The sequence below is a fragment of the Rhinolophus sinicus genome, linkage group LG05 (assembly GCF_036562045.2).
Source record: "Rhinolophus sinicus isolate RSC01 linkage group LG05, ASM3656204v1, whole genome shotgun sequence".
NCBI lineage: Eukaryota > Metazoa > Chordata > Mammalia > Chiroptera > Rhinolophidae > Rhinolophus > Rhinolophus sinicus.
Window position 1 is genome coordinate 153,876,775 of NC_133755.1, and position 18,537 is coordinate 153,895,311.

The following is an 18,537-nucleotide window of genomic DNA, read 5'->3' on the forward strand; positions in this document are numbered from 1 at the left end:
GACTAGATAGTGGAAAGATGACTTCCAAAGGCTTCAGTTGTCTCTCTGACTAATGAGATGAAATCAGTGGCTGAGAGAGGTAAGGAGAAGGAGGATGTGGTATAAGTAGTACATTTGCAGAGTATAAAAATAAAGCTTATTAATCAGAATTCCATTAATATTTGTACTGAAGAAAACAAATCAGTTCCCTGCCTATTACCAACATGCTTAATTTCTATCCCCTTCTGGATATGTAGCTTCACTAGTTTTAGAAATGTATATTACAGAAGAAAATCTCTTCTATAATGAATTTAGGGTGGCAAAAATTTTAATGGGGAGGAATTAAGGAATGGAAAATTACACCTTCTTTTTTGTACTGTCCAAATTAAGAGGAAAGTTGCTTTTGCTTTCCTTACAGACATGAAGTATTCACACATCCTTTTTTATGTGTTTGTTGTTGATGTTCAAATTTAAGAATCCTTATATCCTGAGGCAGAAGGAACCTTTCTAACAATACACAACACAATTCTATATACTTTATTACTTCAGTGATTTCTCTCGTTTTCATTTTCAACTGGGAAAAAAAAAGGCCTTTTCATGATATAGTGTGTTGTAGTGACCCATCCAGAAATATAGTAAATACCCACAAAACACAATTATAACTCGAGGGAGATCATAAGCTCCTAAAAGGCAGCTATGTTTGCCCCCTGCCCCCCCCCCCTTAGTTTGCATCCCATCCAATTTGTAGTAATCCCCACAGAATGGCAAGTTAATTAAGGGCGATGGTTGTCTTAGAGCTGTCACTGACACAGGTACTCTAAGACCCAAATATCCTTTTTAAAATCAGAATTCTGTTTTTACGTGATAAAGTGTTTCATACTTCACAAAAGGAATAATGAATAATTAAGAGTTCTAGTAGAATAATACCATAAAACAAAACATCAAGGGAATATATGGTAAATAAATCACAAACTGTTGTGTGTAAATTTGAGAAGGTATGATAGGATGAAGGAAATTCAAAATGAAAGATAGGAATTTTATGTGTGTAGAAATCTGCGGTGTATGTGATCAAATGTAAGGTTGGGGTGCTACCTTTCTTCCAAATCATTGCAAAGATTTTCTGAAGTGACAGTGTTAAGGACAGTTTGTATGTGGGAAAGGTAGCACATTCCAGAGAATCAACATTTCTTGGGATAACATTAGGTGCTAAAGTTCTCTTAAGAATCCTATTATGTTGGCTGCTTTTTTTCAGTACTTTTCCCTCTATATTCCTGTCTGTGCTTTTTACTTTGAGACTTTCTCATTTCAATTCTTTATATCTCTGCTTTATTTTACCATTTCAGAAGAAACACCAAGCTAATGCTTCCTCTAATCTCATTCCTGCCAATAACGCTAAGGTCAGTACGAAGCCATGTCAGGAGGAATAGCTCTGTAGCGATGTTTCAATACTGACAAAATTTTGACAAGCACATTTGCTGAGTTTGCTACCTAAATATATTTTCTTTATCCAAAAAAGACAAAAAACAAACCTTTTTTAAAAAAATCCCTCAGACTAACTTGAAGCCTTGTCTTTCTTTTAGTCTTGTTGGCCTAGGCACAGACGAGTTAACGGCACAATTTTTGGTGGCATCTGTGAACCATGTCAGTGTTTTGGTCACGCGGAGTCCTGTGATGACATCACCGGAGAATGCCTGGTAAGTGCTTTCTTCTTTGGGGACACTGACTGACAAGGCTGAAATCAACTCAATTGGCCCTGCAATTCAATTACTATGCTTCGGACCTTGAACACTTGAGTCAAGAAGTGATTTGACAGAGATCTTTGTACTGAACTGAGTTGGAAGTTGAAAATGCTCTTTCATATGTGCTCTCTCTCTGAATAACAGGTATTAGGAAGCGTTTATTCATATTAGCCTACGGATTGAATTTGAATCAGATACATTAAAACAAAACATAATTAATGACGGAGATACCAATCTACCATTAATATATATGGTTTCAATACCCTCCATAAATCTATCAAAAACAGACTGTATTCTAACAGGAAATGATTTGTATCACCATAATATGAAAGTAAACTATAACCTTTATGATAGACATAATTCAGTTTTTTTCACATTGAGAATGAGAGCACACTGCATTTTTTATTTTAAAATGGCATCATTTAACTAAATACAAAGCATCATATGTAGATTAAAAAGCAATAAATATATGCAATACATATTCTCCAGAGCTGCTTACTCCTACAATTAAGTTTACACTTTAACCAGAAAAGAAGCTCTACAAAGGGCAAAGCACTTTCTATCTTGCTAAGGCCTTGGATTGGAGAATAATGCTTTATAAACCATTCTGATTAACTCAAGGGCATGTTAGTTTTATATTGTCTGACATGCATGAAGCTTGAAAGAGCACTTCTCATTTCATTAGTCTTGCAGAAATACAATTTGAAACAGTGCCAATTTAGGAGGATATCATATTCTCATCTCTCTGTAGAATTTAAGGCGGACTTTGTTCTCTGTATTTCTTAACGTTCCCTCTTTCTCTTGCTCATTCTCCCCTTCTTTTCTTCTACTTAAAAGCTTCTGAGAAAAATCCAAAATGAAGATTCATGGCTTTTGTTTCAATGTAATTTGGCATTTAGGTTTATTGATGCTCTTCTGTTTTCTCTACATAGGATTTTGTTTAATTGCATTGCAGCATAAAACATGATAGCCTTAATTTGTGGATCAGTGGAATTTTCAAATGGCATTTTTATGACTATAAAGACTAAGTAATTTTGATTTTAATTATACCATAAGTCTTTTAAAATGCACCTTGGTAAAAATATTGAGTTACCTTTAAACACTTTACTTACAGGGAACAGGAAATATTCAGACCAAAATTGATACGGACTTGCTTTACTTAAACTTAAAAAGACAAAAATAAATATATCACAATGCCAGACATATGATGTCACCAATAGTAATATTTTATGTTGAATTCATTAACATTAAATCAGATCATGTGGTTGATCCATTGGACTTTGTGATAGTTCTAAGAATGGAAGCCCCCCTTTTTTATAAGAATAAAATAGTTTCATTCAGCATAATTTTGCGAGGGAGAAGGGTGAGAGCAATGGTTATTTGAGGCTTTTTAAAATGAAACCGAGTTTGTTGACTGTTTCATGAACATGGAGATAGGAGCCCATCTTCAAATAACAGGGAATCTTAGGGAAACGGTAGAATTCTAGATGATAGAGAATCTGGTGTTTCCTGGTTTTCCCATTGTGGCTGGTAAGTAGATGGTCATGTAAGATATTTTTTGAAGACTTTCAACTAACTCTCCTTTATCTCCTTTATGGTATTGATAGCTAAGTGCTGATATCCCATTTTGAGCACAAAGACGAAAATATTTGAATGTTGCACACCAAGGGCATTCTTGTTATTCAGTTGACGAACACTTTAGCCTGTTTATTATTTACGTTTCCCTCCAGCATGAAACAGATGATTTAAAGTTACAGATAAACCTCTTTTTAGTTAGCTTGGCTTTGAAATCTGATTAGAAATTAACTAAAATGTATTTTTCATATCAGAAAATCCAGACCTCTGTTATAGTGTGGATCTATATGAAAAAGTAATTTAAAAAAATTGAAGTTTATCGGGGTGACAATTGTTAGTAAAGTTACATAGATTTCAGCTGTACAATTTTGTAACTCATTGTCTATATCTCACTAAAGTACATTTGAAGTGACCCAGGGAATATTCAAAGCCACATGGGAAGATTGCATACTTACTCCTTCTCATTGTTCTTGTGGTATGTGATGTGAACAGACATTTGGAAAGCAGTTTTGTATCACGGCATCTATAAAAACAACCAGCACATCAGAGTAAACCTTTCATCTTTTGGTTTTTTTTCAGTTGTGGTTTCCATTATTTTATTGACTAATGTGTTATCGTTTCAATATCAATACCACTTGAGTTTTAAGATTAATTCTGGTATTTTTATTAAACAAAATAAGACATTAGGAAATGTAAGAAGTTTGTACATGTTATTTTTCTTTTAAATCTTTAGTTAAAGAAAAACAGGATCTCTGGGTTGTACAAGGATTTCAGTTAAGGTTTAGAAACAACATTTTCAATTAGGTTAAGACATAATAAGTTTTATGATCTTATTTTTTTAAAACTCCTGTCTTAGAAAATATTATTTTGATGGTCATTATGAGAATATGCCAAGAACATTGCAAGAAACGTACAATTTTTAGTAATAGCCAACTATAGTTAACTTGAAAACTGAAAGGAACTAATATGAAGATGAAATCAAAGAGGAAAATCTTTCTTCCAATTCATACATGCTTTGCACATTCTATCCCATTATGCTCTTATTTAGACAACTGTTGATGGTGAAGCTAACCTCTATGCTCTCTTTGAAAAAAGGTTACTAAATAAATTTGAGACAGAATTTAAAATACCTTAAAAAAAAAACTTTTTTTCAAGTACCACCAGATACTCAGTAATTACCTATTCACTTGTGGTTGATGAAACTGTCACGGGATTTCAGAGCTTGAAAACTTCATAAATCATAGGCTTTAGCTCCCTTATTTTACACAACATAAGTTAGAGGTTCAGAAAGCTAAATGATTAGACTTTAATGTAATATCTTCTACTTAAATAAAGAATCTGTCTTTTCCCAAGGAATAAAACAAGCTATGTTCACACGTATGTGTGTGTGTGTGGTTTTTATTAAATCCACTTACTAAATGTAATTAAAATTGAGCTTTTCGAAAATATACATAAAAATATACTGAAATAAGTAATAATTCAGAACTTTCGTCAAATTAGGTACACTAGCCCAGTGGCCATCCAGATTAATAAAAATTCAGCTTACAATGAATTTATATTTTAGCTCTTTTCTCTGTTTGGTTCTAATCATAACAAAGTTTTTGCATTCCTAAGCTCTGATGAACTCTTTTTCAACATGAGGGAAAAAATTGCAATTTTGTATGCTTATAAAATTAAAAATGCATTTCAGTCATCATGAATCCATACTGTATGATATTTAATAGGTACTAGATAAGTTTTATTGTACCATTGGAGACTGAAGAAGTTATGTCTGCATGATGCCAAACCATCATACAAATTTGCCTAATTGTGCTATTGGAAGCTTTATAGACAATTCCATTGCTTGATTAACTGGATTGTTCACCTTTAAACCGGTCTTGATGAGTTTTGTGAACACAGCCTGAATTGATGAATGTACTTTAATTATCATGAAGAAATAAAGATATAAATTATTTTTATTTTTTATTTTTGAAAAGGACATGGGTCCAATAAATACTAATTGTCAGACAAACTCAGTTTTAATTTTTACAAAGTGTGTAAGGGAAATTGTTATATCCCTTGTGATTTCAATATATATTGGTATATGTTGAAAAGTTTTCAATATTCTCATTATTTAATTATGAGTCAAACAAGCCCCTCATAGATGTAATGCATTAGTGCATTGTCCAAACAATCAGAGTCCACTAAGGTCCAAATTAATCTCTGAAGTCAGCAGTCCATAGTCCCAGAGGATTTGTATGATTAGTCACACTTCTCCTTAAATCAGCAATTTTAAGCTGAACAATTGATTTTTACCTAGAATCAGCTACAGTTTCCATTGAACATATTTTATTAGGGCTCTATGACTAGTCACACATACACATACACTCACAATAACATGTATTTCCTTAAGAAAAACATTTAAAACTAAAGAAAAAGGAAATATGATTTGCATTATGAAAAAAAACATAATGAATTTCAGTCTTTTTTTTTTTTTTTGCAAGTATACATATGCTGAAACTAGTGTGTGGTTTATAAGCTAGATATTTAATTAACTTTCAATGTTATTTCTCAGCTGTACAATCGATCATTTAATGTGGAAAATTACTCTTCCTGGCAGGGAACAGACTAATGACTCTGTAGACTTATTTTTGGTAACATGTTGTTGCTTGAGATCAAAATAATAAACTTCGATGTGCATTTCTTTCTTAGCACTGTAAGGATAACACAGATGGCCCATATTGCAATAAATGTCTTCCTGGTTTTTATGGCGATCCGACTAAAGGAACCTCTGAAGACTGTCAGCCCTGTGCCTGTCCACTCAATATCCCGTCGAATAAGTGAGTAACAAACCTACTCTCATGAGTTGGCCAGCCAGTTCTGTAAGTTCATTTTTGATATAGAATATACCCTTTCTCTTGTCACACATAAATAAATAATAAGTGTATGCATAAATTTCTCAGGAAGGTAATATGAGTTTTTCTAAATATAAAATATTTAAAGTTATGACTATTTATTCTGCAGAACTTTCAATATTTTAGCTATAGTTTTAGTGATTTAATATCTAAGAGAAAAAACTCAAGTGGAATTTCTAAACTAACTCCAAAGAACTGACATATTTTATACAAACATGCACATGTGCATACACACACATACACACACACACATACATTTTCATACTGTGGTTAAATTAAAAAAGACCATTGGTATAAATGCTGCTCATTCATGTCCCAGTCTCACACTATTTATTTTTAAATCTTGAGCAAGTCACAAACCCCTCAAAAAGGTAAAATGAGATCAATCTAGTGGGCCTTTAATCACCAGTCCTACCCCTTAGTTATTATAGGGTATATCATATCTATAATATCTTTATATATATATATTTCAAAACGGTCATAATGGTAAGCATTATATTATAAATTATATGAGTATTAAAATATGGGTGATAATTGGCATCTTATTTTGCATAAACTAGATGTTGAGAAAGGTTAATGCAAACTTCAGATAATTTTTCTAGTCATCCAGTTTTCTTCCTTCCTTCCCCTCTCTGTCTTCCTTTCTCTCTCTCTTTCTACTCCCCTCCCTCCCTCCCTCCTCCCCTTCTTCTCTTCCTTCTCTCCTTTCGTTCTTCCTTTCTTTCTTCCTTTTTCTGTTGTTCACCTAGAATAAGAACCTCTTAGAGAAAAATTTTAAAAATATATATTTTGTCTGCCTCTTCCTCTTGCCTTTTAGAGGAACACTCTGTTTCAGCTGCTCTAATTCACATTCCCTCAGGGTGGCCATCCTTAAGTAAATACATAACCAAGAAAATAAAGCCTGTTTTTTTTAAGTGGGGTATACTATGTTAAACCAAAATGAACATTTTTTAATAGTAAAAAAATTGTAAATAACTATGATTTTAAATAGCCCTTTTTTTTGAGAACCCTTTTAAAGAAAAGCTTGGTACTTAATAAAGTTCATATTATAGTGTGCATTTTCCAACTATTTAAAAATGCTGTATAACAACAATTTGTAATGATTTTTTAAATGAAATCTTCCAGCTATAGCCTTTTATTGTGAAGGTGTTAGCAAGTTGGTCATACTCTGAAATCTTATCCAAGACACTACTAATAAAAATAGTCTCTTGATAGAAGAGTCAGTGAATACTGTAATCTAAAGACTTTGAGAATAATTCTGTCATTAAGTTTAGAAGTTTGCATTGGAATTATGCTTCTTAATTTTCAGTCAACATGAAACACTGGTCCTCTTACCAACAGCCTTTCTTCTTCAGAACTTTCCACCTTAGTCATTGGAAAAGAGAAAGAACTAATATTTAGTGAAAACAGATTACTATATTCTAGGCATAAGATCAAGAACTATATTTGGTATTAGTTTATCTTCAAAAACAAGCTAAAATGTGGATATTATTGCACCATTTTATAAATTTAAAAAAAAAAGTTTCTGAATGGGAAAATAGCACTATGGTACCAAATCTGGAGCTATAATTTCTTGATTTACATGTTGAGTTCCATACTTTTTCGCTGTGTGACTTTTGAAAAGCTACTTAAAGTCTCTCTGTGTTCGACCTGTCATTATTGTGATAATCAGGACCTTCTGGTAGGGTTGTTGTGAGAATTACATAAATTAAAATCCACAGAGCACTTAAAACAGTGATTGGACATCGTGAGCCCCAAATAAGGATTATCATCATGTAACTTGCTCAGAGTTATAAACTATTAAAGTATCAGAGTTTGAATTTTAAGTTCATGTGCTTTCCAGTCATCTACAGTCTACAGTGAAGATTTCTTTAACAAGCACACTGAATTTTAAGTGATAACGTTATAATCTACTAAAAGGGAAATTGGGTTAATATTGTGATCAAATCATTTCCAGAGTTTAAGGCATGAGCCTGGGTGGGCACAAAACTAAAGATCATTTGGCAACCAAGAGTGTCAGAGAAGAAGTAGTCACAAAAGGAAAATCTGGAAACTAATGAATATATGAGAACAAATTAAGTTCTTTCACAATTAATGATTAGTCAGCCCTATCTTGACAATAATATGACACAAACCTTGCTCTCTGGTATATTTGTGAAGGATTAGATCATGCAATGGAAGACCTACACATTCACTATGGCTGAATGAATTCTCAGGAACCATCCAATATACACGAAACCTATTGTTCAATACGATCTTTCACTGAAGAAAGCAGAAGGTTTGCATCTCTTCATTGATTTGCATTGAACTTCTTCTCAGACAAAAAGTCATAGGGTCTAACTCCCACAGCTGTCAATACAGCAGGGCTGGCCATTCACAGTACCAAGGGCATCCTAGACTAATATTTTGGAATTATGTAATTGATTGAACATGTAGTGCTTATGGATTAATCCTCAAGCTGACCAACATTACTATAAATGCAGAGAGCCATTTACAAGAGAACTTTGTTTGGGTAGTTATAGGCGTTAATGGCCCATCCTTCTCTGTTTACTATGTTTCTACCTTAATAATGGGTTTCAGTTGTGTTCCTAAAAGGAAAAAGAGTCAGCAGGCATTAAAACACCATCCATCAGTGCCAAAGGAATTGAGGTCCCAGAGTCCAATGATTATATTTCCCAAAGTACACATATATTTATTCCAATTTTGTATTTATACAAATCTTGATTTTAAAAAAAATAAAGACAATTCAATAACAATATTGATACAAGTATTTAAAGATGGTTTCATTTACATTAAATAATTATTAAATTATTAAGTAATAATTTTATCCTTACAAATAGAATTTGGAGTAGAGTAGTAACCTATTTTAAATTCCAACTTTAAATGTGGGATTTTCATAGTAGAAAGAGGGGACAGTGACAATCTGCTTATTTATAACACCCTAGAAGATTGTATCCAGAGTTATAAAGTCTTTTAAATTTTAAACAACTTGGAAAATTAACATAATTTTTTGCACAATTGTGATGAGAAAAATTCCTATTAATCTAATAACCTGACTGTTTAACATCACTAAATAATGAGACATAATGCCTTAGGGGAACTCTCCTTTTTAAAAAGCTTTTAAACAGTCATTACTGTTATAATCTGAGTTAGAAACTCTGATGAATAAATTGAATATAATATATTGAATACATTAAATATTAATATCTTGATATAATATGTGAATATGAATGTACGATATCAATATGAATATGCCATATATATATAGCATGTAATTCAGAAGATGGGATTTGGATTTTCACAGGTTATTCAGAAAAAAAAAATCAGCTAAAGGTTGCTCAACCTTCATCTAGAAGTGTAAAGTGTAGTAGTGATGATTTTGCCTTGGTGATTTATCTATTTAATCCCTGGTCATAAATCTTATAAATCACAAGCATTTTGGTTCCAAATTTCTTACATAATATTGCTAAATAAATCAGATGTGTAGGGAGATAGAGATAGATTGGTATACTTATCATGATGTATGAATACAGACAAGCATATACTATTTAAATTATACATATATATCAACTTTATCAACTTTTTGCAGTGTCCACTCTTTGCTTAGCCTTCTCATTTTGGTGATGTATATATTCTAGCTATAGATTGTAACTAGGCAGTAAAATTTATCTCTAGAGAAGCAAATGAAATTGTAAATATTTCAGATGTTTTATATTCGTTAATTTCTGGCATCACATTGCTTATAGATTAAATATTATATGAAAAAGAAACATGACTGTCTGCCCTTGAACACTCAGAAACTCAGGATGTGTTTGAATAGATATTATTGAAATCAGGTTTTCATCAGGTATATAATAAAATTAGAGGTATTCTTGGCACAAGGCTGGACAGAAGGTAGGCCTCCAGTAAGTTCTATCTACTAATATTATGAATACTTCTTTGTGTAGGTCTATAATGCTAAAATTTAAATTTTTGAAAGACTGAAACATTTCTAGAGCTGACTTTTGGGCTCACTCAAGGTGCCACACTGAATTATTGTTGCTTAAATTTGTGGTTATAATAGAGAAATATTCTCTAATTATTCTAAAGCAAAAGGCAAATTTGAGAAAGTATTCAACAACATTCTTTAGAAATGTAAGGGTGTGTTAGGTATTTTAGAGAACTTTCCTGCACAATGTTTTATGTACATATGGACAATAATGATATATCTTACTAGTCCCATAAACCCGAAGGGAAAACTAAACTTCAGAGAAATTAAATGCCTTGATCATGATCACACAGCTTGCTTGTGGCAGAACCAATATTAGAACCCATATATTCACCTTTCTGTGCGTCTTCCAATGGGGCTATTGAAATAGAAACAATTTCAGAGATATTGAAGAGAAGAAAAAACATTAATAGGACTTAATATTAGACCAACTGCTGTAAATGTTCATCGTAAAACATGACTATAGTTTGGCAACAGTTATGCTAACTCAAATGTAAGGGAATAGAGCAGGATGAGAAAGTACAAGTTTAATTATTTAATGTGTAACCAAATACCTTAAAATTTAAACAAATCAATATACTTTGGCAAAAAATTTAACGTATTAAATTGCAGCCATGATGTATTGTGCCATTAGGCTAAGAGTTTGCTTTCATACTTTTTCAGTGTGAAGTCTTTATTAGGTAGATCATATTATCTACCTAATATGAATGAGAAACTCAGGTTTAGAGAAATATCGCATCCAAAGACACAGAGGGTAACCCAGTTCTAATTACAAAACCTAATGATGGACATTAATCCCGATGTCATAGTATTTGCAGATAATTAAAGAAATATGTGTTTACTTAATGATTCTCCTAAGAATATGTAAAACAGAAATCACTGAACTGGAAGAAGAAAACACTTATGGAGAAAATTCAAAAATTCATGAGGCCCAAACCAAAGTCGTGAAGTAAATGAGTTCTCCCTTCATTTTTCTCCTCTTCCTCTCAGTCCTCTGCTCCTCTGGTTGTTGGGCTTGAACAGCCTCATTACCCAGACCCCCAGCTTCCTCACTGATGCTTTGCAGCATCTCATCCCTTTTGGATTTTCTTTCTCTACTCAAGTGTTTCAGGTTACAAGTAGTTAAAAGTGTCCTGCTCCCCTATTGTATGTGTATGCAAATACATAACATGCCCTGATTGTCTGACCCTCATGATGGAAATGTTATGCCAGTGACAAAAGGAGTGTTCATTCCATATCACATCACAGTCCCAAGAGGCAATTTGTTTCCCTCTCGCATTGGCTGTGAGAAAGTTCAAAGCCATATGTTGATCTGTCACTATCAAATGAACATATCTTACAAAATACATTTGTCCTCTAGATATATCCTTGATTTTATATTTTTAGTGTTTGTTTTTTTCTTTCTAACCTTATTGTGTTATTTTATCTTAATGTACATATTTTGATAGAATTCAATTCTTTTTGGAGCAAGGCTAATTGTATCTACCTGTATTTATTTACATACATTTACATATGTTCACATACACAGTCATGCATATATATGTACTTATAAATTAATCATTATAAATATAAAAATCTATGTTCATCCATTAAGAAGGACTATTTGCATGTGCAGATTCTTGCTGTGTAGTCCAAAGAAGCGCTTCTCTTCCTCCCTCTATTTATGGAAAATGATTGCTGTTCTTGGATCACTTGTGTCTTCCGTGGCATGTAGCAGATAATTCAGGAAGCCGAACACTCTCTGCCAGTGCAGAGCTAGCCAGCTAGAGTTAAATGACATAATCTTGGAATCACTTGAAGTCAACAATGATCTTACAGTTCCCTCTCTGTCACAGAGCAGTTAGTTTCATATTTTAGCCAAAAACAGTCAAGTTGCTGCATTTGCCCATCCAAATTCTATAGACAATTTTTGTTTTCCATGTTTATTTCTCATTTTCATTTTATTTTTGGTGTTGAATGCCACCTTCTCCATAGCTATAACTGCAGATATAGCTATAATCGAGTGAATCATCAGTTTATGTCGTTTAAAGAATATTAAAGTACAAATGCAATTGTATTTTATGAGGATATTTTATTAAGATGCATTATGTCAAGTATTTATATGACCAAAAGTTTAAAATCACTTAATTCTTATCAGTAGGTTGAATGCTGGTTGGATACAGAGAGAAGAGAACATCAGATTAGAATTCAGAAGTTCTGCATCCCATGCTAAATTCTCCTTGCTGTGACCTTGGACAAAGAAAATCATGTCTGCCCTAAGCAGCTCATAAAATTTTGGGAACATGTGATAACATTATTTGAAAAATCACTCTGAAAACATAAAGAGATAGTTTAATATATTATTGTCATCGCTTAATATTTCCTGAAAATGTATTGAGTGTTGTCAGTCATAGCATTTTACTTTACTTCTGTCAGCTTAAGTGATGCATGAGTATATTTAAGAATTTGAAATCTATTTTATAAATAATTTTAAAGTGTCAGAAGGCTTGTCAAGCACCTTTAACATGATTTATAGTAAATTGATTTAGGGTTGTTTTGTTTTTTTAAAAAATAAATAATTGGTGTAGTTTTCTTTCAGTCACTGTAGTCCCACATGGATGGGAAATCTAGGGCTTCTAGTTAGTCATTCTCCATAGATGATGAGATAGTTATAGAATGGCAGTCTTAAAAGAAGACATTCACACATTGTAGAGATTCTTCAGAATCCGGTCCTTCCTTTTATGTCTGAAAACAATAGCAAATCAAATAACAGGATAAAGAAGGGAAAAATATTGTTTCTTTTCACTTATACATGTGCCTCTTCTCTTCAGTGTAATCACACTCCTTCCCAAATCACCCACAGTGAAATCCTTTTGGGTCATAGGTGGCAAACCACAGGCTGTTCTCTAAAAGATGGTTCTCCTCTCACAGAGCACAGGTTGGGTGTATCTTGGGTTTTGCTGTTCATGGCAGCCATCAGAACCCCTTAACATGGAATCTTTCATCTGGGTAATAATTGTGCACTCAAGATATCCCAGACCAGGCTCCCCTACCCCACCAGACATCGACAGATTCATTTAGACTTTCCACAAAGTTGAAATATTTCAAATGATAGACCTACTTGGTTCTAATAGCTTTGTACTATAAAAAAAAAAAAAAAAAAGAATTACTATATCTTTACAGGACAGCTATGAGTTAACTCAAGGGAATACTATTCAAAAATATTACATGTGATCTGCACAGGTTAAGAAAGTATGCCAAAGCCATGCAAATGTCAGGAGCAAAATGAGACCAGGGCTTGCAGTGTTTAATTTGTTGTTCTCTCTATAATTCATTTAGCCATCAAGCAAGCCTCTACTGAATTGTCCTGTCATATATAATAGAAAATAAATCTATTTAGGGAAGACATAATGGGAAAAAGATTAATTGGGGGCATTTCCTTTTAAAATGGCAGAGCAGCAGAACTTGCAGAATGCAAAATGGTCGATGGCCCTTCAGAGAGCCATCATGTCTATCTTGGGGTAAGGGTTCACACATGAGAGGTGTCTCTCACAAGGCAAACAACTGTGGCCGGAGTTGAACATGTTTTGAAAGCTAAAGCTAGCATGTAACTAGTCTGCTGTTTCAGGATTTGGTGTTCAACTCTGTTACTTCAGACCCATACTGAATATATGCAAGAAGAGAGGTGAACTTTAGAACATACCAGAAGATGTAAAATGGCAAAGTTGCTTTGGTTTCTTTGGTTTAATTATAAATTTAGGCAGAATATATATGCATGAGCTCTTCTGAATGCTTTTTGGAGGATTCCATCTGTGTAATCAGCATACACATGGGCAGCAACCTCTCTCTCTCTCTCTCTCTCTCTCTCTCTGACACACACACACACACACACACACACCCGTGGTAGCAGTACTCGAAGTAGAAACCCCATCACCACCATCACTACCACCACCACTTCCACTACCACATATTAAATTTTCCAAACTCTCTGACAGATTTCTCTGGGAGGCTTCAAATTCAGAAGGATGTGGCTGGAGACAAAGAATGTGAGCTGTATTTTGCCAGGCCTAGGAAATCCCTAAAAAGGAGCAGTACAGTCCCATTTGTTACTAATGATCACAGACCCAGAACAGTCAAAAGTCAGTTAATAACATGTCACATGGATATTGCTCTCCACTGGGCTATATTCATGTCTGCAGAAATAGCAATGTCATTTCATCCTCCATTGGCCAGACCCTAATCTCCGTCTGTGAGACGAGAATGACCAGCCTGTACTTTTTTGTCACAGTAGTGTTGGAGAAAGAGAAATGAAAATATGCTGCTAATGACTTTGTGTATGTGCTTCTTTCTTACCCCTGTTGTGCCCCAACAACATCAACATAGCTTTAGCCCGACGTGCCATTTAGACCGAAGTCTTGGATTGATCTGTGATGAATGCCCTGTCGGGTACACAGGACCACGCTGTGAGAGGTAAGCGCGCACCACACTGTCTCTCAAAATGATTTCTACCTTGGGAGTTATAAAACCACGGGCATTCTCATCCTGTGCACTACCCCAGTAAGATGAAATAAAGTTTCTCGCCACACTTGTCAAACAAATGCGTTATATTTTTATAGTTTATTTATTTTCTAGAAATTGCTCTATAAATCTCCACTCACTCGGAGAATGTCTGATTAATGTTTTAATCTTAAAGGTTAAGCATTAACCTACAGTCTTTCTAGAAAGTGTTACTCAAGTGGAAAGTCATGTACTTTAAGATTTATCTTACTGTTCTGCATTGGCACCATTTATTTTTCATAATTAGCTTTTTGTCCTTAAAATGTGGCTTAAATGTGTAGTTCATAGTTCAGCAAGTGGTTCATAATTTACCTTAACTATAATTTGAAAATAGCAATAAAATGTAATTTATTATCATGATTTATATCCTCTTCTGAGCACTTCTAACCCAGTGTTTTAATTCCTGTTGATTTTACTAGGCTGCTTTGCGGGGGAACCATAGATATTATTTTATGTACTTTAGGGAATTATTTTTCCTCCTAAAGACTTTTCTGGATTTCGATTTCAGGATGAAAATCATACAAAATTCTTGGTTAATATCATTGACAAACACAACAACACCTCTCTGGTTTTAGCACTGAAAAATAGTCCCCTTTGCTGCCATCACTGGGGGTTGGGGGGGGGGGGTGAGCAGAGGAAATGACCTGCTTTCACCCACTGTCACCAAGGCTACCACCGCAGACGGCTATTTCTGCCTATCTTTTCCTGTTCTCTTGGCAACCCTCACCCCTATTTCAACCAGAGTGCATAATGTTAATGAAGTAGGAGCCAACCTCCCAGAGAGAATTTAGCCAGCAGCTAGCAGTCTGTGGACAAAGTGCCAATGACAGATCCTAGCACCAAGTACTGTTTGTGAGTATGGCAGCATCTGTAAAGCAGTAATGAAAGGACAGAACTGAAGTGAGGATTTATTTGCCATCAAGCAACTAGAGGTCTTTAATTGTTTTTTTTAAAAAAGAGGGTATGTGTATATTACTTACCAAAGAGCAGAACATGTCATCGCCAAGACAGATTTACAAGAAATGCCTAACCCCCCACCCCACTCCAACCTCCAAATGATTACAGGCTTTTTTTTTTTTTTTTGCAACTGGAAAATGACGGCAAAGCCATTAAATCCACTTATCTAGGTGAACATAGTCTCTGACATATGAGTATTTATATTGCTTCGTTTCATGTTTTGTATTTTCTATATATATTAGACAATACATTCTGAGCCATCTACAGTTTGAAATCTTACATTTTATTGAACAAATATCTGTTAGCAACTACCATGTGATAGGTGCAGGACTAGACATAGTATATAAACAGATATTATGCCATCCTCAGCCTCGAGCAGTTCACATCTTTAATATGGGTGAGAATGGTTGAATGTATTTGGGGGAGAATTCTAATCTGGATAATAAAAACCACCAAGGAAAAAAATAGCTGGCAGAAAGCACGATTTCCTATCTAAAGTCTTCATTAATCTGATTAAAAGGAGGATGGAAACATGGATATGCATTTTATCAAATAGCATATCTTATCTCCAGTTCCAGTTTTTTCAGTCAAAAATAATCTTGAACTATTATTATACAGAAGATGGGATATTATATTTTTATAGCCAGAATTTGCATGAGGGTTTTCTGAGAATATGAGTATTTAGTGTTTATCATTTCTCTGTGTATATGCCAAAAAGCCCATTTAGTTGGGTCCAAAATATTAGAAGAATTATTATTTTGAGATGTGCAGGCTTCAGTGGAAGGGAAGGGGAATAAGGGTCAAGGTAAGGAGGAGACACTAAAATCTTGTAATCAAAACTATCCTGTAAGTGATTGGTGTAATCAGTGTATGCACACCATCTGCATAAAATCAACAGTGGAAAACTAAAGCAGTGTTTCCCAAACTATAAATGTTCTTGAAATAGAGTTCTTTGATCACATAAGTTTGGGAAATATATATTAACATGTTAAAAGTTCTGACATGTCCTGGAGTGAAGAAATATGTTCAATTGGTTTAACTCAGCATTTTCTAATGTTACGTGACCATACATCCCCTGCTTTTATTATATTGCTTTCCTTATATGGAAAAAATGCATCTCAGACTATAGCTCAGGTAGACAGGAATTATAACTTCATATTCTTTATCTCAATTTGATTTATACTCTAATACCAAATTAGCCATATGTAGGAGCTGTGAGAGTTTGGAAACATAATCTCAGTCAAATATTCTTTAAACTTACACAGTGTTATATGTGTATGTCAGCTATAGCTCAATTTAAAAAATAATAAGCTTTTTTTCTCTCTTCCCCATTTCCCAGGCTTGAACGAAAGTTCTAAAAAGCTCACTTAGTATCAAGAGACTTGAATGCTCGAGTAGGGTGTGTGCATGTGTGTGTGTGTATTTTGGGCAATGGCCATATAGTAGGACCAACCAGTACTGAGTGATTGACCCAAGTGCGTTTCTGCTGACCTCTTCCTTATCCTCCAGATTACCTTTCTCTTCAGGTCTAATAACTCTATCCACTCATCTCATACCACTCACAGGGACACAGGACTCATTCTGCTTTCATTCCACACTGGTACTCACCAACATCTCTACTCTCATCACTGCTCCTCCATCTGCCTTTCTACTTCCATCCTATTTTCTCTTTAAAGATGATTTGCAGGAGAAGGTACCACATTCATTGAAATGGTGACTTTTAGAGCTCAATGTCCACAAAATTCCTGTTTTTGCTTTCTTCCCTGTCAGATCCCTTCACTCAAGTTATGTAGCACAAGATGGTCTTGCTGCTTGAATGGAGAGACTGAAGAAAAATCCAGAAAAAATAGGATAGCAACACAAGATGCGACAAAATATTGATTGCTATTCTTTTACCTATAGAACACTAGTTATGGTCTGGGGAAACTTTTATCGGGACCAAAGCACCCATACTTTGAGATATCATTGCTCTCCTGACTGGGGAATGTTTTAAACAAAAGTAAAAAAAGGAGAGAGAGAGAGAGAGTCAGAGGATGAGGTATTCACCACGGCATTTTGTTATGATTCTAGGCTTTTATGACTTAGATAAAATTAGGAAAAGAAAAATGAGACAATCTCTAGAAAGGTGAAAAAGGATAAGTGTTGGAACATTAAGAGAAATTAAAAAGAACATCGAGAAAAAAATGACTAAATGCCTAAATAACTAGATACCTGCTGTACTGGGCTTGAAGCTACTTTCAGAATAAGTGTGTAGCCTCAGTAGTATCACACTTCGTGGAGAAAGGCATTAAAAAATGGTGGCATTCTGCTTCACCCAGTGGGATCCATAGGACCACATGAAACTTAATGGCGTACACGGACCCCTTAAACCCTGTCACCTCCCTAGCTAGCCAGCTTTTCACAGTTCCTCCCTAAGTAAATAAAGAAAGGTCAAAGTCAAAGCTAATTTCACAAATCGCTACTGTGAATGCAGAAGGTATTGGAATCTAATCGCTTAATGTTTGGAAAATTCACCTACAGTTTTACCCACATGATTCATATTTGATGTTAGGGAAGTTCTTTTTTTGTTTTTGTTTTTTTAAATTTCAGTTCCCAAATCTCAGTTAGGTGTTTTCTGCTTCAGAAATTCCTGACTCTGAATCCAATCAAATTGCCATCTGATCACTCTGCTGATGAGAATTTCTACTCATGTTTGAGTCTCCTTGAACCCTTGAGTCCTGGATGCAGAGCACAGGGTTGCAGAAATAAGAAAAGAGAGACACTTATACTTACTTGTAGTACCATTAACAAACTTGTCACTCCAAGTGAGGTTTCAAGAGGCTGTTCATGTTTCGCAGTTTGTATACTGTACAAAAGTACTCAACCATGG

The 18,537-nt window shown here is 34.3% G+C and overlaps 1 protein-coding gene across 6 annotated transcripts in view; it reads left to right on the forward strand.

Annotated features, from left to right (window-relative positions):
• Positions 1 to 18,537, forward strand: part of LAMA2 (laminin subunit alpha 2) — a 535,718-nt gene that overhangs the window by 325,586 nt on the left and 191,595 nt on the right. For 4 of the 6 annotated variants that reach the window (XM_074333565.1, XM_074333561.1, XM_074333562.1 and 1 more), the window contains exons 16-19: positions 1,323 to 1,376; positions 1,560 to 1,673; positions 5,985 to 6,112; positions 14,538 to 14,624. In XM_074333565.1, the coding sequence (XP_074189666.1) occupies positions 1,323 to 1,376; positions 1,560 to 1,673; positions 5,985 to 6,112; positions 14,538 to 14,624 (383 nt within the window). The remainder of the gene's footprint in view (positions 1 to 1,322; positions 1,377 to 1,559; positions 1,674 to 5,984; positions 6,113 to 14,537; positions 14,625 to 18,537) is intronic. The other 2 variants (XM_074333563.1, XM_074333566.1) reach the window with 1 other exon arrangement.